The sequence below is a fragment of the Adiantum capillus-veneris genome, chromosome 2 (assembly GCF_014529385.1).
Source record: "Adiantum capillus-veneris isolate H3 chromosome 2, ASM1452938v2, whole genome shotgun sequence".
Lineage (NCBI taxonomy): Eukaryota > Viridiplantae > Streptophyta > Polypodiopsida > Polypodiales > Pteridaceae > Adiantum > Adiantum capillus-veneris.
In genome coordinates this window covers 46,751,452-46,778,030 of record NC_140932.1, presented here as the reverse complement: position 1 = coordinate 46,778,030, position 26,579 = coordinate 46,751,452, and the positions used below count along the sequence as shown (strand labels likewise).

Here is a 26,579-nt window from a genome sequence, read left to right as displayed (position 1 = left end):
GCTACCACCACCCCCATGATAATAGTGAGATCTGCGGATAATTAGCCTCGTAATTGCTTATCAAACTCTTTGTGTTTGTAAAGATTCAATGGGATCTGTAAATGGATTAGGAGAGATTTGATCCTTTAATCCCTCAAGCTTTTTGTCATTCATGGGCCTTAACCCTTAAATGTTTCAGCCTTAACTCTTTCTCTTTTTCTTCATCGTAAGCTGTAAAAGCGGCCTTAATTCTTTCTCTTTTTCTTGATCATATGCTAATTTATTCTTTTAATCCTTGATCTTTGTCCTTAAGCAGCCTTAATCTTAGCAGTTCATCATTGAAGCTTATTGAATCTGTGATTTGTATCCTTTATTGTATTGCCTTGAGGTCATAATTGGTTGTAACTTCTTCGCGTTTGGCCCTAATTCCAGCTGTTTTACAATTTCTAGGTTGGGTAAGTATGCTGAAACTTTGCAAATCTTTAAACCATCAAAGTATGCTACTTTTTAAATCACCTGCTTGTCTTCTTTAGATTATCCAGTAATTATTGATCAAGTTTTTGTGTGCAGGACGATCGTGTGTGGAATGGCAATGCGAATGACATCGATCCGATAAATGAATGGTAGATGTCGAAGGAGAGGTGAGAGATCTGACCGTCAAGTTTGCCACACATGCAAACAAAGCATCAATTAGGAATCCATCCTTCATTTTTCATCATTGATTGTAGTCATGGCTTGGTTTGGTGTCTTCAATGCATTCATTTCTTAGGGGATCATTGCATGAAGCTCTAATTACCTGAGCCTCTCCATTGCTGAATTTCTTTTACGCCGGCAAGGACATCATAGAAGGAAATATGACACTAAATTCTGCAACGTGAATTGCCGAAAGTGCACATTTTATGCACCGACTGTATCTTTGTGTTCTTGTTGATGTGTTTCTCAAGTTCTAGTTTGCATATATACTTCAGAGATTTTGACATTTTTCTCATATAGGAAAATGGGCTCTCTCTCATTGTTTGCATGTATTGTTTAGCATCACGAGCTTCTGCTCAAGAGGCACCACAGTGCCTCCGCCACAAAAACACTCATGATGTTGTCAATGGGGGAGTTATTGTAGAAATTTGTTCAAAAGCTCTTGTGTAAATAGCTGGGGAACTCAATGCCCTTGTAGCATATATAATAGATGCAACCCCCCAAGGGTTTCCATGGAGGTGTGCTAGTGTCGAACGTGCACGATGCTTTGTTTGTTTGTGGTATATTATGGTCATGGCATGTTCATGTGGCTCAGACAAATGAAGGATGCATACATGCATTAGCCTTGTCTGATTGTGTATGTTTGTTTCTAGTAAATGCTCTCATTTTCTTATGCTGGGCTGTCATGATATGCAATTAAGTGCAGAGAGGTAGCAAGATCAGAAGGGGCGATTAATGCAAGAAAGAGGTCAGCAGGCAGCAGGGAGGATCTTGAGGACTACGGCGGGACTGGTCCTTCGAATAGCCGGAGGAGCAATATAGGCCCAGTATCAACGTCGTCGTTCACGTCTGCAACAGGGACGTTTGCTGCAAACAGTAGGAGTGGTAGCAGTATGCAGGCGCATCAACAGTTGGTAGGCAATGCCGGCACCAGCTCCGGTGCTGCAGCTATCGTCACTCCGTGTGCCGCATGTAAGCTGCTGCGTCGCCGATGTGCACAGGAGTGCCCCTTTGCTCCCTACTTCTCTCCCCACGAGCCTCACAAGTTTGCCTGCGTCCACAAAATATACGGCGCCAGCAACGTCTCCAAAATGCTCATGGTACTGATCTCTATTTCCCCAGAGAGAGAGAGAGAGAGAGAGAGAATTTTGTTTTTCGTTTGCTGTCTTAGACCGCCTTGCAAGAGGTGATAGACTGAATACCAGAGAGAGAGAGAGAGAGCACTATGTTTGCTTTTCCGCTGCTTTTTAGGGCTTACGTACCTATTAGAGCGAGCCTCACAGAAGTCTCAGAGAAGGCGAGAGAAGGAGAGAGAGAGAGAGAGAGAGAGAGCAGCGTGTGTGTATCTCGCGTAGCTGGTGCATGATCGGGTTGAAGGAGAAGAGAGTTGTGGAAGTTGATGAAAGTAGGCGAGCATGAGCATGAATGCGCTCGATCTCAAGATCACGATCGTCACACGCTCTCGTTTTGTGTTTCCTTTTGGTTGCATAAAAGTCGTCGGAACTCAAAGGACGTGACTCGATCAATTCCAATTTATTCACTCATTCATTCCTCGATATCGCTTTCTTTGAGAAGAGCTCTCACCTCCCTCGAAAACGCCCAATTACCTCCCTCTTTAACTTTACTAGTACTGCCGAAGGGGCCAGCCTCTCTCTCTCCCCCGCTCTCTCTCTTTATCGCGTGCAAGTGGGCTTTTTTTTGTTTGGATTTTAGCCTTCAGGTCGCAGATTGCGACACGTGTAAAGGGGAGCCTTTCCGCCATATTAGTAGATAGGGCCCTCATTTGAGAGGGCTCCCCCATAGGCCCTCTAAGAGCGCAAATCGAGGTGAACTACATTGCACGAAGCTCGAAAGGCCACCTTGCTTTTTCGATGGGGGTGCTTGAAGCACCCTCTACATTATAGTTTCGCCTATTGCAAGTTCGTCACGCTTTATATCCTTATATTTAGTTGGTTAATAGACACTTGCAGGTTGTTTTTTATGTTGCTCGTCGTCAAGTATGGGGTTGCGCTTGAAAGTTTGAGGACCTTCTAGCTAATGACGAGCCCCCCAAGCTTAGACAACTATGAAGGGGGGTTGAGTTTCATGAGAGGTGATAATCCTCAGAAAAGATTGAGTTGACACTGTGCGGCATGTGCCCATGGGAATGGAGACTGATCTCTTTGCGCATCTACACATCAAGAACGAAATGTAAGATTAAAGAATCTCCCAAAGCTATAACTATTCAAAAAATGGTGACATGGATAATTGTTGCCCCCTCTTATCTATGGGGATACGTTAATGCGACTACATACTAGCATGTACTCATTTGAGCTTCATGAGCTATCTTGATCGTCAAAATGAGACTTCAAAGTTCTTTCTAGTATAAGTGGTGATAAATATGACACAAAACTAGACATCACAATAATACCACTACCCCTTACTTGTTCGGTTGTGTTGGTTATACTTAGCTCCTTGGTTCTCTGCTTAGGAAAAGTTTCTTGATTGAGAGAGAGAGAGAGAGAGAGAGAGAGAGAGAGAGAGAGAGAGAGAGAGAGAGAGGTGTTGGGCTCCCAACCAATTGTCTCAAGGGTCCTAAACTCCATCACCAAAGTGTAAATTGATGTTTAATTACATAAACAATGTATACAAAAATCGTACCTTCATGCTCAAGCAATGATGATACCGTCGATGTTGATTCAACAAAAGCATAAGTCAGTTTTCGGTGTTAAATATATGCTGTCTATGATGACTATGGCTCCAAAAAACTCCTAGACTTCTAAGTTCTAGAGTTTGTCTTTTTCTCGATAGAAGTTTTCTCCTTTGGCTAATAATTGAGATCCCTAGGAGTAACACGATTGCATCTCTTTGGTACTTATTTTGGTTTTGTATTGATGGCCAGATGAGGTTGGAAAAATAGCAAAGATGAGATCTAGTACTCTTCAACAGGTTTGCCTTAAAATCTATACATGTATCATAAATTAACAAAGTTGCAAAATTACATATACAAGAGGGAAAGCTATTTGAGAAGAACTATGTGGTTTTACTGAGAAAAAGAGGTCATTGTATTCATAAAAGAGTATTTGAGATGAGGGTTCTCTAGATAAAAGGTATATCAAGGCCACTAAAGTTGCAAAATCAAGGTTTTTTTTTTTAAAAAAAATGATAATATAAAAAATTGTAGATTTATTAAGAAAAATGAGTCATTGTAGTCATTAAAGTGTGAATCTCGAAAGGATTTTCTTAACAAACACTCCTTGAATCCGGATGATACAGTGAATTACTTGAAAGTTGAAGTCCTCAAATCTACTTCTTTGTTGCAAGAATGCAAGGAAATCTTGGCTGATTCATGTGGTTGACTTACTAATATAAAAATGAAAGGGCATTGGATTGATTATAGAACACTGACATTCATAGCCAGAGAAGTCACTTATGATTGCACCTTGTTGACTAAGATGTACTTGTTGAAACAAGCAAAGACTTTTGGGTTGATATGAAAGGCTTTTTCACAACCACGAAGGGCAAGACTTGGTCATCTAGGAGTGATAGATTGTAGGTGATCCAAATTGATATTTGAGGACAATGTGTTGATGAGGTCCAGTAAGGATTGCTTCATAATGTGGCAACCTTGCCATGTACATGGAAGAGGCAGAAAAGAGAGATCATAAATTGATAAAGTGGTAGTGATGGCATGGTGTTGTACATATTAATGATATGTGTCATTATATAGATCAATAATATGGTTGATGCTAATGTGGAAGTGTGTTTTGGTACTAAAAACACTTATGGTTCATTAGAGTCCCCAAGTATACTACCTTTGAACATATCATCAACATAGATTTGATGAGACTATATAACATAGCCAAACCTTTTGGAACAGTCCATGGCTAACTAAATTTGAAAGAAGCAATGCAGCTTAAGTATGACAATGTCATGATAAAGAACTTCACTTGGGAGCTAGTAGATTGACCACCAAGGAAGGATTTTATCATTACCAAGAAGATTTCAAAATCCAAGTACCATTCAAGAAGTACAAATTAGAGGTATTAGTGCCTAGTTTTTTTTACAAGCTGAAGATTTTGATGTTAAAACAATATAAACTTCAATAACTTGCATGACCACTATTTTGATAATATCTCCTTTGGTCACTATCCATCGGGTTTCTACTTCACTTAGAAAACAGGTTTTGTAGGTCAAAAAAGGCTTTGTGTGGTTTGAAGAGTGCACTATCGATTTGGAGGTTTATGTAGCTCAGTCGTTAAGGTTTGATTTATCCCATCCAAAGAAGAAGGATATATATGTTAAAAAAGGATTTGTGTATCCTAAAGCAAGTGCATGATACAAAAGAATATATAGTTTTTTCAAAAAGTTTAGTTTTAGATCGAGGGGGTGCTTCCAATAAAATTTGTATGTATTAAAGAAGAAATTGTTATCTTTTATGTAGATCATTGATTATAATAGATGATTTTGAAAAATGCATTCGAGTGAAAGAGTTTATGGTTAGACTTGGACATTACACTCTTATGGCTTCTACACTACTATTTGAGAATTACTAAGGTATAGGAAACTTTAAATGCTATCTTCATTTCTTAGCAAAAATATACAATACAGCTCCTAAGCGCATTTGGAATGGTGCATTGCAAGCCTATGAGTACTTCAAGGGAGGTGAATAATAACCTTTCTTATGAAAGGGTGGATATCAAGGATTAAAAAAATCTTGCCAAGAACTTGATTATCTTTTGTTACACTGGAATTGAAGTATTGAGCGGGATCTCCTATAAGCATATATAAGACATTTATGTGTGTTTCATGATACACGGCTAACTTAAAGAATCTTTGACTAAACATTGGGACGGTGCTAATACATATACAATGCCACTTTTTTCTACCTTTTCAATGTGTTGCATATTTGTATGGACTCCATATGATGAGGTTCCATTAGTACAAAACACTTGTTATGGTGGGATCCCATCTTGAACACCAATGACATCTCTTGTTGTAGTAAAGGATGTTCTAAGATAAGTAAGATATCCATCTCATTATTTTACAAAAGCCACAAAAGTGCCATTTTTTAAAATAGGATTAGTGTTAAGATATCTATATGAGGTTCTCCATGCATAAAATTCTAGTGATACTCTGATATTGTTGATTTAATATCCCTTGGAGTACTTGCATGAGCTATCTTTACTCATCCCTAGCATTATGAGACTTATAGGAGAGCTAGAATTGATTAAATGATAATTGCACTTTTGAAAGATTAGCTTTGTCATGTATAACACCACGTGAAGGAAAAAAAACTTCTTGGTTTTTTTTTTTTTTTTTTGGCACATGGAAAATTTCTTGAGATGGTAGAGAATTCCAAGAACTTATCTTTCTACAAGAAAATCTATGATATCCTTTAGTCATGGTTATTTCTTAACACTAGGGAGAAATATTATCACTATATTTAAGTGGTGTCAAAAGCTTATATGAATTTCCCTTGAAGATTGAAGAAAAGTGGAAGATTAAATCCTAGCGTGACAAGTGTATACTCACTATTTTTCTTCTTGTGGTGAGATAACTGTGGTTCCTAAGACTAGAGAGCATGTAAGTGGAATTAGAAATGAGCATGGGGCAACTTGGAAAGCATTCAAATTAGCTTTAAAAGAAGATTATTTCATGGAAGACTCCGAAAGGGTGACATTAAAGAGGACTTTTTTAGAGTGGGTAGTTAGGCCAAAAAAGGGTCTATTGCCTACCGAATTGCTAAGGGAATTTGAATACCACTATGGTCAAATTTCAAGGACTAAAAAGGCTACCCTAAATTTGGAGAAGATAGAGCGCTTTTTGCAGGTCACATGTAAAGAGATTCAAGAGAAGTTAGAGCTACTACTTGAGGATAAGGATGCGGAAAAGAGCTTAATGAATGATTGGAATGAAGTTGAAGATGCAATTTCACTGCTAGCCAAGTGACAAGATGATAGTTAACCCTACTCAATGGGCCCCAAGCGTTCCTGAGAGTCCCATGAAACCTATTATTGTGGTTCCAAAGAGTAACAAGTCCACTCTAGATGATATCGTCAAGGGAATGCAAGAGCTAAAGTTAAATCTTAAAAGGCTAGAAGAAAAGGGACAACCATCAAGTCAATCTACAGGGAAAAGACCTCAAAATAGAGAAGGCTTTGTAAATAGATGCATATGGTGTGATAGTACTGACCATGGAAGGAGAGATTGTACTAAGGTTATGATCAGTTCCAACTAGCAATGGAAAGCAGGGATTTGACTAACATGAGGACACCTCTGGTTTGGTAAGGATTTGGACCTTACCTCAAGAGGGAGAAACTAATTCAGTTGCACATATGATGAATGGTATGAGCAAAGTCCTACATGATTTCATACCTCAAACTACAATGCCTTTCTTGATGATGTGCCAATTAAAGGATGTGATGTAAGTGATATAGATGTGTCTTTGGACTCGAGGGGGTGCCACAAGTATGTGGAAAATCATATAAAATGATTGTGATGAGATCTTGTCAAGGTTGGAAGAAGTGAACCTTACCTTGTCTGGGCAAAAGTCAGTTTTTGGTGTGAACGAAGTTCTTATTGTGGGAAATATGTGTGGTCCATATGGTATAAGGCCTTGTTCAACAAAGATTGATGTGACTCAAAGAATGAAAGGGATATGATAAACATAAATGAGGTCCGGAGGTACTTGGGTGTAAGTGTGTTCTACATGTTATCTCGATTCCACATTATGCACATGTGACAAAACCTTTGTATCAACTTTTGAGAAAGAACCAAAAGATTCAATGGGAAGTAATGTATACCGATGCCATGAGAAAACCAAAGAAGTTGTTCCTTATGTCTCCAACTTTGAGGAAAGTAAACTATGAATGTGGAAAACATATAAAAGTGGATACTAGCCCCACAGAAATTTGATGGGTGATTGGGCAAGATGATGATTGTGATGAGATCTTGTCAAGGTTGGAAGAAGTGAACCTTTCCTTGTCTGGGCAAAAGTCAGTGTTTGGTGTGAATGAAGTTCTTATTGTGGGAAATATGTGCGGTCCATATGGTATAAGGCCTTTTCCAACAAAGATTGATGTGATTCAAAGAATGAAAGACATATGTATAAACATAAATGAGGTCCGAATTAGGTACTTGGGTGCATGTGTGTTCTACATGTTTATCTGGATTCCACATTATGCGCATGTGGCAGAACCTTTGTATCAACTTTTGAGAAAGAACCAAAAGATTCAATGAGAAGTAATGCATACCCATGCCATGAGAAAACCAAAGAAGTTGTTGCTTATGTCTCCAACTTTGAGGAAAGTAAACTATGAATGTGGAAGACATATAAAAGTAGATACTAGCCCCATAGAAATTTTGATGGGCGATTGGGCAAGATGGTGATAATGGCAAGCGATATGTGGTGAGATTTGGAGAAAAGTTCTTAAGTGCTCGTAAACGCAACTATCCACAGGCAAAAAAAGAGTCATGGAGAGTAGTCGCAACATTGAAATGTGACAGAGTATTTGATAAGAGAAAATGTAATAATGAAGATTGATTGTCTACCCCTCCTTGGAATGATCACAAGCTGTTCAACTCTCAACATTTCTCTGTTGAGATGGATTGCCTACATAAAGTCCTTAAATCTAGAATTTAAGCATATTGCAGGAAAAGACAATCCAGTTGTGGATATGCTTTCAAGAGCAAGGTATATATGAAAAGGAAGACGACATGGTTGTCGAGGCGATGATGTAGGCATAAGGTTCCATAGTATCTCTCCTGCCGAGGGTGATCATGTTTGCCTATCAAATGTACTTGAGTCATTTACAGAGGACCTATATCAAGGTGATTGGTTGCTCATCAAAAGCTATCTAAGCACTTTGAAAAGGCAAGAAGGAATGATCAAGAGTTCAAAAGAATACAAAGAAAGGCATATGGATACTCTTTGAAAGATGGGTACTTATGGAAGCGTCCAAAACAAAGAAATGAAATGCCGTTGAGAGTCTTGAATGATAAGGACACTCAAAATGAGCTTATAAAAAAGTTTCATGAGAGTCTTTATGTTGGACGTAGAGATGTATGGGCCACCTTTACTAAAACGAAAGAGATGTATGTGTGGAAAGGTATGTATAAAGATGTATCTCACTTTGTGGAGCCTTGTGAAACGTGTCAAATGTATTCAAATGCATGTCACCGTTATGGGTTGCACCCTTCTTATCCATTGGCCTTTAAGCTACAATGACATTGGGCTTATGAAAAATGAGATACATCATGTGCTTGCATGGGAAGATTTAACCAACCAAGTTGAAGGTCATGCTCTAAGAACAAAAAGAATAGGAGGGGTATGTAAGCTCCTCTTCGATGATGCAATTAGACTTTATGGCTGTGTTGGGAAAATAATAGCGGATATACGGGTGAGTTGGATGTTGACATTAAAGCAAAGGAGTTTTTCTAGGTTGGGAATTAAACTTGCTCTCACGACTATGTATAATCTTGAGAGCAATGGTAAATCAGAGCATGGGCATCCTCCTATCATTAAAGCTTTGGCTAAGGCCTGCAAAGGTAAAATAGAGAGTGGCCTAGGTTATTGCCTTATGCTTCATGGGCCAATTGTACAACCCATAGCTTAGTTATTGGTTATATACCTTTTGAGTTGATGTACGGTAAGGAACCTATAATTCCAATTGAGGATGTAATTCCCACATTGAATGTATTGCCTTGGAAAAATGGAGTGAGTAGGGAAGACCTTCTTGCTTTGTGCATCCAACAATTAGAAAGAAGGCCTCAAGATATTGAGAATGCAATATCACGATTGAAAGATGCAAGGTTAAAGAATAAAGACAAATCTAAGAGGCATAGGCTCATACTAAAGCTATTGAGGAAGGTGATTGGGTATTTGTGTATGACAGTAGTCTTGACAATCATCATTCAACAATAAGAAAGATTTCAAAGAGATGGTTTGGTCCTTATGTGGTTCATCATGTACATGGGAATGAAAATTATACCTTGCATCAGTTGGATGGGACAGAAATGAAGATTCCCATTGGAGGGAAAAGAATCAAGTTGTTCAAAAAGAGAGGTGATACATACCCCTTTGATTCACAGGAATGTTAAAATGAAGGCTCTGATGAAGATTCTATGGGTGAGGATGAAGAACAAGAGGACAATGTGTTAGATTTTGTTGGAAATGATAATGAAATTGACATGTATGTTGAATTAAATGAAGACTAAACATGTTGCAAAAAGATATATGTAGCACATGCTAGATGAAGTGCATGTTTAGAGGGGGTGAATGTCCTGTTGTGGAACGTGTGTAATGGATGGGCTGGCCGTTGATTCGTAGCTCACAGCTCACTGATGTGCTACAATGCTTACATAACAGAGTCAGCAGCTCAACTCGCGCGGCCAAAAAATTCTAGGCTAAAATTTTTTACCCCAATTTTTTTGCCGGGTACAAAATCACTTTCTATATGTTTCTGTACTTGGATGAGTACGAAAGTACGGTTGGACAACCACACGAGTACAAAAAAACTAGGATGTTATCTAAAGTCTATCTATCTAATTTGATCTCACTAACTCTTGTGGGGATAGCCTAGGGCTTCCTAATTGACATAGCGTCGATGCAACAGACAAGAGTAGTGGATAAGATCAATGTGCACATAAAAAATAAGAGAGTTTCATCAAGATTTTTTTTGGCCTTTAAAGGCATTACAAGATGCAAACATATGATGGCCACCCAAGCTAGGCTGATCCCCAATAATTTCCCCTTCAGCCAAACTTGGCATGATCACTATCGTAAGTGTACTCATAGGATCTAGTGATATATCTAGGTGTAGTACTTGATACATCATGGTGGTTCTCATAACGAATTCATCACCCATGGTTTGGAGAGAGTACTCATCGTAGGCTCACAAAGAAGTTCTACAAGGATACGAAAAAATAGAAACCTTTTGAGATGCAAGTTGAGTGACAGTGGGCGGCGATACACTTCAAATTATGCCTTGTTGTGGATCTACATCTTGAAAAGTCTTAGTTGGAGGAAGGACCAATTTCTCAATGTTTTGAGATGCATGGGAAAGCCATGGCCACTATAGATGATGGCATCTTGAGTTGCAAAGGGTTGAAGCAGTTAGAGCCTATGCATTGGAGCAACATGATGAGGCAGTAAGTAGAAGTGTTTTGTAACATCTAATGATCTAGTAACTTGTGTGTAGCAAAAAATAAAATAGACATAGTAAGCATTTCATTAGAATAGATTCCTAATGAGCATAGCAAGAGTGCTTGGATGGAGAGAGCAACAAAAGCATAACACCTATCTAGATAGGCACGAATAATACTTCTAAAAGAGAGAAATTAATCTATTGACAACAGTTGCGGACCGGATTTACATGGATCCGGTGGTCCCCCCTCCAAAAGGTTTTGTATTATATGTTTCCCCCATCAAGATAGACATTTTACAATACAATACTTTGTGATTTTTCAATAACTTGCTGGTGCAATGAAGATGGAATCTTCAAGCACCAAGCTTACACTTGAAAACACAACATCGATTCCCTCACGGTCTCAGACCCAAGACCTCACACACCTTCGAAGATGGTGAGAGCTAGTGGGATACGAGAGTAGATCGAGAGGAAGAAGGAGTATTATTACGAGAAAGAAGTATGTCTCCTCACATAATTGTTGGGGTATAGGCGCCTGTGCCTTGCCCGGCCGCCCAGAGTCTGGGCGCCCACTGACTTGTATACCTTATACATAGCATAAGTGTATAGGGGGCTGCTTACTCTTTGAGTCTCCCCACCCATATCTGTGTGTGTGTGTCTCCTTCTCTCTCTCTCACTCTCTGTCTGTGGTGCTCCCCGATCCCCTTCAATTGGTATTAGAGCTATGGTGACCGCGGAGAGCACGACGGCTTTGAGAGCTTCGAGGCGATAGCTCGCTCTCTCTCGACGGTAGAGAGATTAAGAAATCTTGGAAGCTTTGTGAGAATGCAATGGGAGCTTGTGAGCTCAGTTGAGAGTGATGTATGCTCTTGTGGAAGCTCAGAAAGGAGTGTGGAAGATTGTGTGTAAGTGAAGGTGCTGCCCTAAAACTGTGTGCGCAGTAGCACTGTTTTCAGATTCCTTTTTCTCCTTTTTCCCATCCGTTTCGACGTAGTCTACAACTTTGCAGAAGAAACTTTTTGCAAATTCCTCACCGTTTTGCTGATATTCAGCTCAGACTGACTGTATACAGAAATTCCAGATTTTTTGTTGTCGCATTGTGTGCGAGTTTGATGCACTTTTGGAAGCACGGGAGATGCTTGAAGTTGAGTGCATAAATTCTGAACTGAAGATGCAATTGCAGCTTGTGTTAAGCTTGTGGTTTGAGGGTTTTTTGGTAGACTTGGGCAACGAAGTACGGAGGCGTTTACACACCACCGAAGCGGTCTCTTGAGAGACGCAGGTTTTTGGAGCACACAGGTGGAGCTTCTTTCACTGGTTTTCACAGAATACTTTGGCAATGATTTTGTGCCTGGATTCATGGTATTTGCGGATGGTTTGCATATGGTTATGGCGCATGGTTGATGCCCATTATACATGCATTTTGGCGAGCACTTTCAAGTGCCGGTGAGCTCTCTTGAGAGCATTGTTTTCGCATTGATCAAGTTTCCGGATTGCAAATCTTTTGGCGCTTGCTTATGCGCGGTCACTCTGTTGATGTACGTTGAGTGCGGATTGCCATTGTATGTGAAAATGTGGAGCCATTTTGGCATTTCTACTCATTGGCATTGAGTAGTGTTATGGTTTATGGTAGAGATTGTACTTGAGCTTTTTGCTCAGTTTTCAGGGGAAATTTTGTCGGATTTTTCCCAGATTCTCGCCATAGTTTGTGATCGAGTGTTTACTCTCACTTTGACAGGTTTTGTCAGTTTGGACACAGTTTTGTGTTTTTTGTATCCACTCTCGCAAGAGTGAGGAGTTGTGTATCTTTCTTTGCTTGAGACAGTGGTTTGCTCTCGGGTGGGAGAGTCTTGTGATCTCGAGCATTGTTTGCCATGGTTTTGCAGAGCTTATGCATGTATATTGAGTGTAGTTTGATGCACATTGATTGCTCATTGTATTGAGCTTGCAGGACAATGGTTATTTTGTGTTGATAGCCATTGTACGTCGAAACTCTGGCGAAATTTTCCCAGGAGTTTTATGCGCATCATTTATGCGATCTAGGTAGAGATTGCGGGTTGCACTCAGCATTTGTGTGCGGTGTTCTCTGCAGGTGGGAGATTTGTGCGTATGTATGCATCGATACCGCACAGTGTGGGCTTGGTGATTAGCTCACAGATTGCAGTGTGATACTAGAGCATGTGAGGCTTGTATTGACATTGTGGGAGCTCTATTTTGGAGTGTGTCTCACAGGTTTTACATTGTGTTTCTGGCCATATTTGTAGACAGTTTCCAAGTATTGTTGGTGAGGTGGTTTTGCTATCTAGCTTGCTACTTGTGCTCATGATAGAGATAGGTGATCGATCAGATTGTGACCTCTCACAGATGCACGTGTTTGATGGGTCAGACTTTGCAGCATGGAGAGAGTGTATGCTTGATGCATTGACACAGCGAGGGTTGCATCGACCATTGAGTGGTGATGCAGGTAGACCTTCAAACATGTCTAACGATCAGTGGCAGGAGCTAGAGGAGATGGCACTATCTACACTCCCTTTGCACCTTGCGGAATCTGTATATTGTCTTGTTATGTATGAGACTACTTCGAGAGCACTTTGGCACAGATTACATGAAATGTATGATAGATCTCAGTCATCATGGACTCGTGTGAGACATGTACATTCACGAGTACACCGACAGATGATATGTTGGTATTGTGGTCATTCTGGACACGTTAGACGGTGCTGTTTTCGTCGTATGCGACATCGTAGGAGACATGGCAGTCTCAGAGATGTATGTAGTGATGCCATGGACTCAGTTTCTTTGACAGTTGATGCAGATGTAGTGTCGGAGTATAATAGTGACGGGGATGTCACTTTTACCTTGAGCTATGCACGAGATGCTATACATGTGGATAGTGCACTCCCTTCGCAGTGGTTGCTAGACGCAGATGCTATGTTTCATATCACGCTGCATGGTGAATGGTTTTGTAGCTATTCTAGCGGGATGCTTGGCAGTGTACGTTTGACCGATGGATCGGTGCATGCGATAGCAGGTGCAGAAGATGTGAGACTTTCATTACCGAGTGGTGGATCTTACTTGTTACGACATGTGCGCTATGTACCAGATTTGACAGTGAGTCTGATCTCGATTGGTCAGCTTAGAGATTGTGGATGTCAGATTTCGCTACGAGAGCGAGATTTTGTGATGCATTTGGGTTCGCTAGTGATTGCGAGAGGTGCCAGGAGTGGTACAGGTTACCCATTGCATGTGGATCACAAGAGAGACGGTGTTGTCTCTGTGATCACGCAGCCAGGTAGAGAGCGAGAGAGCAGGCGAGTCTCTTTTGTTTGTGGGTTGCAGGATGCTTTGCATGGAGTGCAGAGTAGTGAGCTCGTTGTGCACACAGTTGGGGCACGACTTGAGCAGTCACACAGAGAGGTGACAGAGTTAGACACGCATGCTTTGCTAGTGATTGAGCAAAGCAGAGAGTCAGTTGTGCAAGATACTTCTATGCAGAATAGACAGGTAGAGCGGTCTTGCTCTAGTGAGTCACGACAGGAGGACGTTGTGCAAGAGTCTATGCATACGGAGTTAGAGCATGAGAGCTCTAGTGAGTCAGAGCAGATTGAGTGGTCATGTTTATTGCAGAGGAGGCTGAGATGACAGCAATTATACAGCCATTCCTTTCTATGCTCGACAGTGAGCATGGGGATATAGTTGTGCAGGATATGTCTTCCAGCAGACACCTAGAGCAGCTGGTTTGCTCTGAGGTTGGACGACAGGTTGATGCGTCTTTTACGGACAGTCAAGAGATGCATGTGGCTGACACGCCTTGTCAGTCAGAGATGCCTATTGCCAGGGATATATATGTTGATGCATGCTCCGTAGAGCTAGCAGGGCCCGCTAGCATTGCATCGTCATTCGGTGGTCTCATGTATGAGATGTTGATCTTGAGACCGGATATCGTAGCTGTAGTGGGAGCATTTGCATTTGGGGTTGTCAGTCGTTTGTTGACTGATGATGGCATAGTGCACGAGGGAGATATGCAAGTATTGCGTACATAATTGCAGTACGTCTGGTGGTGTATGGACTTACACGGGAGCAGGACAGCCGGATGCACACGATCATAGCCAGCCAGTGGGCATCGGTTGAGAGCGGTTTTCTCTCACCTTTTGTAGTCTTTAGACTGATTCTCTTGCTTAAAGGCACAGTCACCTTTAAGTGGGAGGTTGTTGGGGTATAGGCGCCTGTGCCTTGCCCGGCCGCCCAGAGTCTGGGCGCCCACTGACTTGTATACCTTATACATAGCATAAGTGTATAGGGGGCTGCTCACTCTTTGAGTCTCCCCACCCATATCTGTGTGTGTGTGTCTCCTCTCTCTCTCACTCTCTGTCTGTGGTGCTCCCCGATCCCCTTCAATAATCACTCTTAATAGCTTAGCATAGCTTAGTAATTAGCATGGTAGAGGAGATGATCATGCATTGGAGCTTGGATCTTGGTTGGATTTGCATCACAAAGCTAAGTGTTGTTGGTGTAGGCCTCCCTTCTCCCAAACTTGGAGTAGATGATGAGCTTTCCATTAAAGGTTGAGAAGAAGATAGTCTTCTTTACTTCACACATGAGATTATGTGAGTGTATGTGTGATAATTCCTTGCAAAAATCAGTCCCCCTCTTTGTCTTGGTCCACCCCTCTTGCTATTTGATCATGTTGACATCCTATTGGCCCTTGCAAAGCTTAGCCAATGACAATTAAGAAGCATAAGTCGAAGTCATAGCCTTGTGACATGTGTTTCCCTTTTCCCTTTTGTGAGAGCTTTAGGTATTTAAGTAATGCAATTAAACTCTCATTGGACCTCTAGTCTTTTGGCCAATAGGAATCAGGCAAGCCATTAGGTTGCTGAATGCTCATTGGATCCCTTGGGAGACTGTCCAATAGTCTCCTAGAGAGCTTAATTCCTATTGGTTCTTTTATCAAGTGTTTTTAAATGAATTAAACTAAATTTACTCTAGCCTAATTCTCATTAGTCCACCTTTATGACCATCCAATAGGATCTGAATGCACCTTGGGGGTAATTGGGTAGGAAGCTGACATGTGTCCACTATGCCCTTTGTGTAAAGGGATCTTGGAAGAGTGTGAGTGTGTTTCTCTCTCATTGTCTACTAATTTGGCTCTCCCCCTCCTTCCTAGGGATGTGGGAAGACCTTTTAGTCTTCTCCATGACCATCCAATTCCCCCACACTTTGGTGATTGGATATTACCTTTGAATTTTGGAACCTTAGCATTTTGAAAGTTTTAATGAGATGAACCTTAGGGTCTATGTAGCTCATTGATGCACATTGATCTTTTGCAAATGGAACCTCTTTGGATCCCTATTTTTTCTCCTTTGGATCCCTACTATGACCGGTGTCGTGCAGCTCCGCTCCCATGCTAAGAAATATGCCAAGAAGATGCAGATCAAGCTTATTAAAAGCCTACTTGATTAATGGTCATTGATGAGGGCTTGTTAACAGGCCAAGTTTAATGATTAATGTATGCCAGATGCGGCCTAAAAGGGCCAACTGATGCCTAATGATGTAAAAGGGACTATGCATGGGCTTGAAGTGCTTACTTTGTGGAGTGCGTCGGTCTTTTCAGATCAGTGATCGGAGACCCGGTCGCCAAGGTATTGGCTGATAAAGATTCACCGGGGGCCGGTTCCGCACTAGTCTGGTCGACTCGGGCAGATTTCCATCTGTGATTTTATAGCCTCAGCAGGGTTTATATGAATTTTATGCAATTTGATAAGTCTAATGGGATTTACGGCTTGGCAAGCAGGGTCCGGTTTCAGTTGTTGGACTGCTGAGCTGGATGAATTTTTGGCATTACTCAAAACACTGATATGGGCAATGAAATTCGAGACAATATTGTTATTTAGGGGCTTTCGGATGTTGATAAGGTTGTGGAAAATTCACAATGATATTGTTAGTCAAGGACTGATGGAAGAGAATGTCATGCTTGGCATTGCTTTGGCCGGCATATGTATCAAATGTGGTGCCCAAAGCAATGGAATAAAGCCGCCAAAGAGGATTCGGAGTTGATGTGCTTGGCAATTCTTTAATGGATATGTACCCCAAATTTAATGCCTACTGCATTGCCTTGGCCGGCTTGTATGCAATGTGGTGCCCACTAGGGCCGCCCGCCCAATATATTCAATGGCTGCCCACTAAGCCCACTTGGAAAATTAAAGGGCTTTGGTGTGTAAACAAAAGGGAAAACGGAAGTCGATGGCAAGCAGAGCAGTGCATGCAGCGAGTGGGGCAAAGGAAGCTCACACTCGCCAGCCCACTTCTCAGACGAGCTTGGCGAAGAAGCGTGAATTGCAGAGGTCGCCAGGGCGCTCCGGTTGAGACCGGTAGCGGCAGGTTTCAGCATGTTGGTTTTTGTCGCCTGCCATGTCACCAAGCCGGGTTTCCCGCGCCATGTCAGTCACGGTGCCGTGACTGCGTGGTGGGGGCAAAATTTGAGAGGAATTTTTTTAGGTTTTTCGACAACGAGAAAAAAGAAGGGGATCAATGAAGAGAAGGGAGTTGTTCGAAGAAGAGGAGGAGAGCGTAAGAAGGCACAGGGAGATAAACGAGGGCAAGAGGAGAGGGAAAAAGCTTCTCTCTCTCTCTCCTCTCATACTCAAAGCAACCTTGGAGCGAAAAAGGAGAAGAAGCTCGAAAGCTTGGAGAAGGCAAAGTTTACTCTCTCTCTCTCTCTCTCTCTCTCTCTCTCTCTCGATTTCCAATCAAAGCAAGGATTTGGATCATATCTCTCTCGGCCGTAATCAAGTGAAAGAAGGTAAACAAGGCAATAAGCAAGATCGAAGTCTCTCTCCGTCTCTCTCTCCTGATTGCGGAGAGCAAGCTCGAGGCTTGAATCCGGTGAAGCACTTGGTAAGGGAAAGGATGCTTGGCAAGAGAAGATAAGCAGATTTCGGTAAGGCAAAGTTAAGGCGAAGGAAATTTGACAAGAGCAGATGTCGGAGTTCGACAAGCATTCAAGGAGTCTAGGGTTAAGTAATAAGATAAAGGAGCGGTAAGGCAAGAAGGAGAGAGGTACATATTTGGGAATTACAAGGACATCAACCATGGAGTTTCACTAGATATGTACGTCCTGATCAGCTTCAAAGGCATAAGTGAGATATTTATAGTCGTGATCTAATTTGAGAGCATTAAACTCTCCGAACACCATCAATGCCGTTAACGGCAAACATTTGTAATCGAATTTCACTTCGACTAATCATCAGTAGCTTAAAACATTACGGTTGTCAAATTTTAAGCATTTAAGGTGTTTTCAGACTCTTTTGCTTTGTGTTTGGCATCTAGTCTCTCACACCTCCCACAACCAGAGGCCCGGTGCCTGGCCGGCTCACGTTTCGAACACATATCCCCCAACACTGGTCTGCTAGCCTAACCAATATTCTAGCTTTTTCTGCCATGGTACTTCCCCATATTAAATGATCAATTTTACATGAGAAAATCATTTAGGAGAATTAGATATTAGTTATTATGACATTACCTCTCTCTTGAAATCATAGTCGTCGTCGACTATGAGGTAGAGAAGATAAAGGCTAGTCATTAGTCCTTTTTCTAGCGGGTAGAGGATCCCTATTTTACCCTACGACATTGTTCCAGAATGGATGACTAATCCATTTGGTGCTTGAGAGCCTAAGCCGCCGCAAGCATGTTTGTGCATTAGTCCTATCAATCTTCCATAGTAGAGTGACAAGCTCTACTTGGTGTTTGGAAGAGGTTGTCTCTGCAAACTTGATCTTAAGCATGCATACTTCTTAACATTTTTGCACAATAAAGAAAAAGAGAGTCTTATAGGACAAAAAATTTGTTCATTTTAAACATTTTTACATTTGCTTACTCTAGGGAAGCATTGTAAGCATTGACAAGGTTTAGGTTTATATCCTTTACTATGTATGCCTTGCATCCATCTAGCATCTTCAAAAGAATAGTTCTTAAACTTAATAAGATACCGTAGGATTGGATAATCTTATCGCCTCTCAATACCTTGTCTTCATGTTGGAGAGTGGACTTGGGCTGCAACACCTCTTCTTGGTCCTCGATCTATGGTGGGTCTTCAATAGTTGGTTCTTGGGGTGGCTCTCCTTTGTAAGGCTTTAGTAGGATCACATGGAAAGAATTGTGTCTGAGCCAATGACTAGACAACTTAAGTTTATAGGCCATCTCATTGATTGGTCTAAGAATCTGGAAGAGACCATAGTACCTTTTTGCTAATTTAGCATACTACTTTTGGTGTCCCGTAGGATTCTTGTCCGTCGTGTGCCTTAATTGAGCCTTGGGAAATTTAAGCAAGACCCAATCAGTTTCTTTAAAGGCTTGGGATCTTCTGTGCTCATCAGCAGCAGCCTTTTGCCTTTGCTGTGAGATAGAGATAAAATCCTTAATCTTTTGGAAAGATTCTTGTAGGTCTCGACTATACTCATCTGCAACGAAGATCTTCCCGTGTACCTTAAGTAGCAGGGGACTTTTAGATCTTCCCTCAATTACCTTGAAAGGTGATTTTTCCATGGAGGTATGTACAGTATTATTGTAGGCATAGTCCACTAAGGGTAGGTACTTCTCCCATTGGGATCTTTGATATACTTTCATTACGTAGAATTTTAGTAGATCAAGAATTATTAGGTTAGCTATTTCACTTTGGCCATCCGTTTGAGGGTGGTAGGCCGAAGAGAAATTTAGCCTTGTCCGTAAATTCTCAAAGAGACCCTTCCAAAACTTACCGGTCATTCTAGGATCTCTATCCGACACTACGGACATTGGCAAGCCATGGTAATTGAAGATTTGTAATATGAAGAGGGTTGCCATTTGATGGGCTTTGATAGTCTTTTTGATGGGTATAGAATGAGATTGTTTGCTGAACATGTCTACTAGCGTCCATATTCCCGTATTCCCATGGGTAGACTTAGGCAATCCAGATATAAAATCCATGGATATGCTCTCCCATGGTGAATTAGGGATTGGCAAAGGTTGAAGCAATCCAAGTTGCTTCCCTCTATCAAAATTTGTCTTTTGGTATACCACACACTTAGAAAGATACTCTTGTATGTTTGCTTTCATGACATGCTAATAGAAATATAATTATATCCCTTTTAGGGTAGACTGAATCCCTCTATGCCCCGCATAAGGAGGAGCATGAGATTCATACATTATTTTCTCACGTAGTGAGTTAGTAACTCATAGTCTATTTCCATAGAGAAGATAACCATCTTGTAAGGTAAATGGTTCCTCTTTCTTCCCTAGTACAAGGGTTGAAATCACATCTCTAAAATGGGGATCAATAGCGTACTCATCTATCATAGAAGATAGATCATTGTGAGTTGCTATGGAAATCGCATTCACTCTCACCTATCTTAAGAGTGCATCGGCTACTTGATTATGCTTGTCAACAAAGTGAGCAATATGAAAATGAAATTGCGAAAGGAAATCATTTGTTTGTCAGAGAGCTTGGTGTGCATCATCAAGTACTTAAGGCTTTGGTGATCCGTCCGCAGAGAATGAAAGGATTCCCCAATAAATAGTGCTTCCACGAGTCTAAGGCATGTAAAACTATGAGGAGTTCCCTTTCTTATATACCTAGATCTTGCTCAATAGGGTCAAACCTTTGACTTTAGTAGGCTATGGAGTACCCTTCTTGGAGCAAAACAGCTCCAAGTCAATCACCACAAGTGTTGCATTGGACCTCGAATGGCTTTGAGAGATCCACTAGTGTAAGCATAGGTTGAGAGATAAGATTTTCAAAAGCATTGTTTTCCCTGGCAGACCATGTATACCTAACGTTTTTCTTTGTTAGGTCATGTAATGATCCTGCAATTTGTGAGAAGCTAGATTCCTTGGATTAGGCCATCCTTTTATTACCTCTAGCTTTGATGGATCCATTTGGATTCCATCTTGAGAGATAATGTGGCCTAAATACTGAATCTCTTGTAAGAAAAACTCACTTTTCTTTCGATTAATATAAAGTTTATTATCTCGTTTGACTTGAAATATTACCTGGAGATGTTTCTTGTGTTCATCTAGTGAATTAGAGTAGATGATTATATTATCAAAGAACACTCCAATAAAGGTCCAGTGAGGCTTGAATAGATTCTTCATCAAGCGATTAAATATGGCCGGTGCATTGATCAAGCCAAAAGCCATGACAATGTATTCGTAAAGACCAAACATAGTGAAAAATGTATTCGTAAAGACCAAACGTAGTGCAAAATGCAGTCTTTACAATGTCTTGATCAACTATCCTTATTTGATGGTACCCACTTTTTAGGTCAATCCTACTGAAGTAGGTCGACCCTTGTAGCTTATCAAATAGGTCTTCTACCCGTGGAATGGGAAACCTATTATTGATAGCGATCCTATTTAGTGCTCTATAGTCAACACACATACGATATGTGTCGTCTTTCTTTTGCACTAATAACACATGTGAACAAAATGGAGATGATCTAGGCCTAGCCATGCCCTTCTCAACTAGCTCATGAACTTGCCGCATAATCTCCTCTTGTTGAGCTTGAGAAACTCTATAAGGAGGCTTATTAGGCGGTGAACTTCTTGCAAGAAGTTTAATTGCATGGTCATCATTGCCTCGTTTAGGAGGTAGTTCACAAGGGATGTCGTCAATAAAAACATCTTAAAATCCCTTGAGAAAATTGGATAACTCTAATTCCTTGTGATTGTTTATATTTTCTTTTGCTAAAGCATTAGGTTCATTTTGAGAAGGCTTTAACAAAAATCATGTACACGGAAATAGAGCTCTTTATTGACTTATTGAAAGCTTGCGTACGTACAATGGGTATGGTGTTATCCAACTCCTTAGCATCTATGCAAAAATCTTTTTCCCTGAACCTAAAGTAGATTTTCCTTTCCGGGAATTTAACATTGGCAACCATGTGATCAAACCATGGTGCCCCTAGGATTACATCCTCGTGCTTGAGAGGAGAGATAAAGAAGTCCTCCTTTGTCCACATAGCTTTGGACATGGAGCCTCAATTTGCCAATTAAGGGAGTGACTGAGGCTTCTTGCCCCTTGAAAGCATGATTGGCCGGTAGGAAATCTCTCATCTCATAGGCTTGGATTCCTAGCTTGCAGGTGGCCAACTTTGGGATATGAAATTGTGAGTAGAACCAGGGTCAAAGAGAATAAAAGCATCATGTTCTCTTACCTTCCCAAAGCATGGCATAGAGGAGATATTTTGTGGTGAGCATCCTCTTCTTGGATTTCAACCAAGGTAGCTCTAGGAGGCTCATTTCGTGTATTCTTGTGGGGACAAGCACGATAGGCATGCCCTTGCTCCCCGCACTTGAAACAACGGTTATCTTTATGATAACGCTCAAGCTCTTTAGGAGAGAGTTTATTTTTACCTTTATAAACTCCCTTCTCCTTACCTTTGTTGTTGTTGGCATTGCCTTTAGGATACTTTTGGACATTGTCCTTCCCCTTTGGCTCGTTATTACGGTCCTTATTCTCTCTGGGCTTAATATTTCTCTTATCCCCTTGTTGGAAATTGATTTGTGAAGCCACCATGGTATGTTGTATGACCGCAGATATGGTGCGTGGCCTTTGGGAGTTGACATACTCCACCATATCTTTAGTTAAACCTTCACAAAACTGTTGTTTTTTCTCTCCAAAATCCATATTTTTGAATACAATGGCTTTGAGATGTAAGTCCCAAAAATTGTCTACATATTTGTGGATAGATTCGTAGGGAGAGAGCTTCAAGCTTCGCCATTCGGTGAGTACTTTGTCTTTGGCATCAGTAGCCAAAAACTGCTTCATGATGTAAGCTCTTAAATCTTTCCATGTTTGTGGAGCTTCACCGTTTTCCCCTAGGCTAGACCACTATTGCACGGCGGACTTTTGAAAATGCATAGCTACACGGTGTAGCTTAGAGGACTCCCTGAAGCCCTCATCTCCAAACCTTGCATCGAATTGTTGGATGAAGGCCAAGACTTTGTTCGTAGCACCAAAGGTGTCATCGTAGGTAAGGAAAGAGATGTTTTTTCCTCGCTCTTTGAATGTTTTGAGCTCGAATGAACTCTTCCATGCGGCATAGGATTTCCTATGGCCTCTTCTTTTTGGTGGTTCAAAAGCTGCACCATCACTTTCTTCAGAAGAGGATGGAGAAGAGGGTGACCTCTTTCTTGCCTTTTTCTTCCCTTGTTCCTCCTTGTCTACACCATCACTTTATTCATAAGAGGAACATGAAGAAGAAGATGGAGAAGAGGGTGACCTCTTTCTCGCCTTTTGCTTCTCTTATTTTTTGTCATCCGTCTTTGAATTATGATGTGGAGAAGTGTGCGATTGTCTTCTCCATTTAGGCGGTTTTGGAGAGCGTTTCTTCCTGGATCCATCTCCGTCGAGGTGGCATGAGACTCACTTCTTTCTTGTTCCTTCAGTGGGGGCTCTACCATTGAAACTTGAGTTCTCCTTTGGGAAGGAGATGCGTTGGTGCAGCTAAAGTTGGTCCAAGCTAGCAAGTGGTCTATGCCAAGCAAAGGGTGCAATCAAGTGCAGTGCAGAAGGCTAGGACAGGTGCCAAGGCCCTTGGCAGCCAAAGGATAGTGGGAAAGTATGCGTGGTGTGGTTTTTTAGGCCCAAAGTGCAGCGGAATGGTCCAGATGGGATGGCAGTGAAAGTGTCAAAAATGCCAAGTCAAAGCTCTAGAATGTAGAGTTCAGCGTGCTCTAGAAGCCGGTCCAGACGGCTCGTCAAACGGAGCCCCGGTACTCAAGATATTGCAGTTATAAAGAAAGAGTGTGTAGCAGACCCGCGATGGATAGGGCAGCTGGGGACAGGTGGCCCAGGCTGATGTCAATGTATATGCGTGTAGTGCTCGAGTTGTGGAGCATGCTGATCTGCTCGGATTGCAAATCGGAGCTCTGGATAGAAAGATATGGTCAGTTGAAGATTTTCCGGGGGCCAGGTCTGTGCTCATTTGACTACACGGGGAAATGTGCCATCTGGTGTTTTTTGGGCGTCGCCAAGATTCTCAAAGGTAGTATGCACTATGTGGAGTTAGTCAAAACCGACCGCGCATGATTCCGAGCCTCGAGCACCAAGTTACGGCTTGGGAAAAAAACCATGAAGATGAAGTATTGGCAGATGTTTTTATATTGTTTTCGGGCCTCGAATGGCAGTCCTAAAAACCTCAGAAGGCGGCGGAGTTTTTATGGTCTGGGCCCGGCATGGCAAAGAGTCGGCATAGCTTAGCGGCACAAAGTTTCAACCAAGGAGCAGGATTTGAGGGCCAGGAGAAGGAGGCCATAAAACATGGTGATTTTAGATATTTTGTGGGGGGTAGTTTTGAGCCCAATTCCACGGAGCCAGGGCCTGCCACGTGGCACGGGGTGAGCCCACATGTGAAGAGGAGGCCCGAATTCACATGGTATATATACTGCGCCGTAAGGCCTTATTAGCATCGAAGAGTGGTGTGGAGAGCTCTTGGAGCTCGTGGAGCTATGGCGGATTCCCAGCGGGCGCTGCGAGGTGGCGCTACCGAGCGACGTGCGGCCGTGAGGAGCGGTAAGTGGACGTATTTTGGCGAAGCGTGGTAGTGTAGGAGGCGCGCGCTCGCAAGGGTGCAAGCAGGGACGGTGACGTGGCAAGGGAGCTGGAGTTCCCGCGGCGGCCGACATGTTGAGTAGGAGGGCAATAGCGACATCGCTATTGCCTCCCCCCCTCAGGTAAGGGGAAGGTCCCACAACAGGGTAAGCGAGCCAGAGGGAAAGAGATAAAGCCCGAGGGAAGCCAGATGGACAAAGCAAGGGCCGGACAAGCTAAGTTAGGTACAAATCAAAGGTGGGCAAAGGGGAAGACCAAAGAAGCCGGGCAAATCAAAGAGTGCAAAACCAAGCCAAATGCAAGGACAAAAGAGGGAAAGAAGGAGTCGGATGGATAGAGGGAGAGGGTCAAAAGTCAAAGTTGAGCACCATAAGGGTAAAAGGTGAAAAATAAAAAATAAAGAGCCTAGGGGGCAATAGGGACGTTGCTAATGTCCCCCCCTCCTAGGTGCAAAGAGTGAAGAAGAGAGAGATAGAACAAAGAGGTGCCCTCAAGAAGAAGATACTCTTCTTTACTTCACACATGAGATTGTGTGAGTGTGTGTGTGATAATGCCTTGCAAAAATTAGCCCCCTCTCTCTCTTGGTCGACCCCTCTTGCTATTTTATTAGGAAGAGAATGGGGTTTAGGAGAGCCTCTTTATTTGGCAGTTTAGGGAAGTCAAACCTTTCGTATTTAGAAAGAAATCAAAGAAAGGCTTTTGAATTCAAACGAGGAAAACGGCTAGTTTATTTGAATTCAAAGTTTCCCCCCAAAATGGAATTTAAAATGTAGTAGGTAAAACCATATCATGTAGCATATCTATGGAAAGATCTATGATCTTTGCTCAAATCGGAGATCATATATGGGAGTGGAAGGTTGAAAATCATATAAATTTTCACCTCCTTTTTGGGAGAAAAAGTGCATCCTTTGACCACTCTTACACATCTCTTACATACCTACCATTCTTGCACACATGGCGACACCTATTCATCAAAATGTTAATCACCTCCATAAGCTCATGGCAAATAAAGAGGTCCTCCTACACCCCATCCTCTTCCTAATGTGCTCATGTTGGCATCCTATTGACCTCTGTAAAGCTTAGCCAATGACAATTAATAAGCATAAGCGATAGCCTTGTGACATGTGTCCCTCGTTCCCCTTTTGTGAGAGATTTAGGTATTTAAATAATGCACTTAAACTCTCATTGGACCTCTTAGTCTTCTGGCCAATAGGAATCAGGCAAGCCATCGGGTTGTTGAATGCCAATTGGACCCCTTGGGAGACTATCCAATAGTCTTCTAGGGAGCTTAATTCCTATTGTGGTATTCTTTTATCAAGTGTTTTTAAATAAATTAAACTAAATTTACTCTAGCCTAATTCGCATTGGTCCACCTCTTTGGCCATCCAATAGGATTTGAATGCACCTTGGGGGTAGCTGGGCTAGGAAGCTGACATGTGTCCACTATACCCTTTGTGTAAAGGGAGCTTGGAAGAGTGTGTGTGTGTGTTTCTCTCTCATCCCCCACTAGTTGGGCTCGCCCCCTCCTTCCTAGGCATGTGGGTGCTCTCCACCGAGGAAATTCAATGTGATGTGATGATAGAGATTTCAAAGTTTTATGGTCATGTAGGTGAAGGTGTTGAGAAATTCATTGAGAATCTTGAGTTCTCTTGTTTTATTTCTAATAAAGAAGATCCATTGCTTATGCTAAAGATTTTGTTCTTTTGCTTGAAAGAGGATGCAAGGACATGGTATGATGAGTATGAGTCTTGGTTAAAATCACCCCAATCACCACAGGTGATGACTTATCATGCATTAAAAAATGGTTTTCTTAAGAATTATAAGAAGGTGAAGCACCCAACAGATATATGGAACTCCATTGAAGGACTTATACAAGGCGATGATGAGAGTGAAAATGTCTTTGTGAAGAAGTTTAATGATTTATGGAACAAATGGTGTATTGATTTGGGCAACGAGTTTCCTCTTCTTATGCCTAGATTGAGTATGTTTATGCAAAGATTAAGGGAGGATTTGAGATTTAAGGTTGAGCTTAAAATACCAAAGACATTTGAGGATGCAGTTAAGGTTGCAAAGCATAAGGAGTGGAAGCTAGAGAGATATAGAGAGCTTGGATTGCAAGGTGATGTGAAGCCAAAAGTTCCTCTATGTTGTGATGTTATTTCAAGAATACCTACAATGAGAAATTTTGTGAC

At 41.7% G+C, this 26,579-nt stretch overlaps 1 protein-coding gene across 1 annotated transcript in view; it reads left to right on the top strand.

Annotated features, from left to right (window-relative positions):
- The window catches only part of LOC147462711 (uncharacterized), a 50,824-nt gene continuing 24,245 nt past the window's right edge, over positions 1-26,579 (top strand). The window contains exons 1-3 of the mRNA XM_086485133.1: positions 1-434; positions 550-620; positions 1,379-1,772. Coding sequence (XP_086341259.1) covers positions 607-620; positions 1,379-1,772 — 408 coding nt within the window. The 5' untranslated portion in view covers positions 1-434; positions 550-606. The remainder of the gene's footprint in view (positions 435-549; positions 621-1,378; positions 1,773-26,579) is intronic.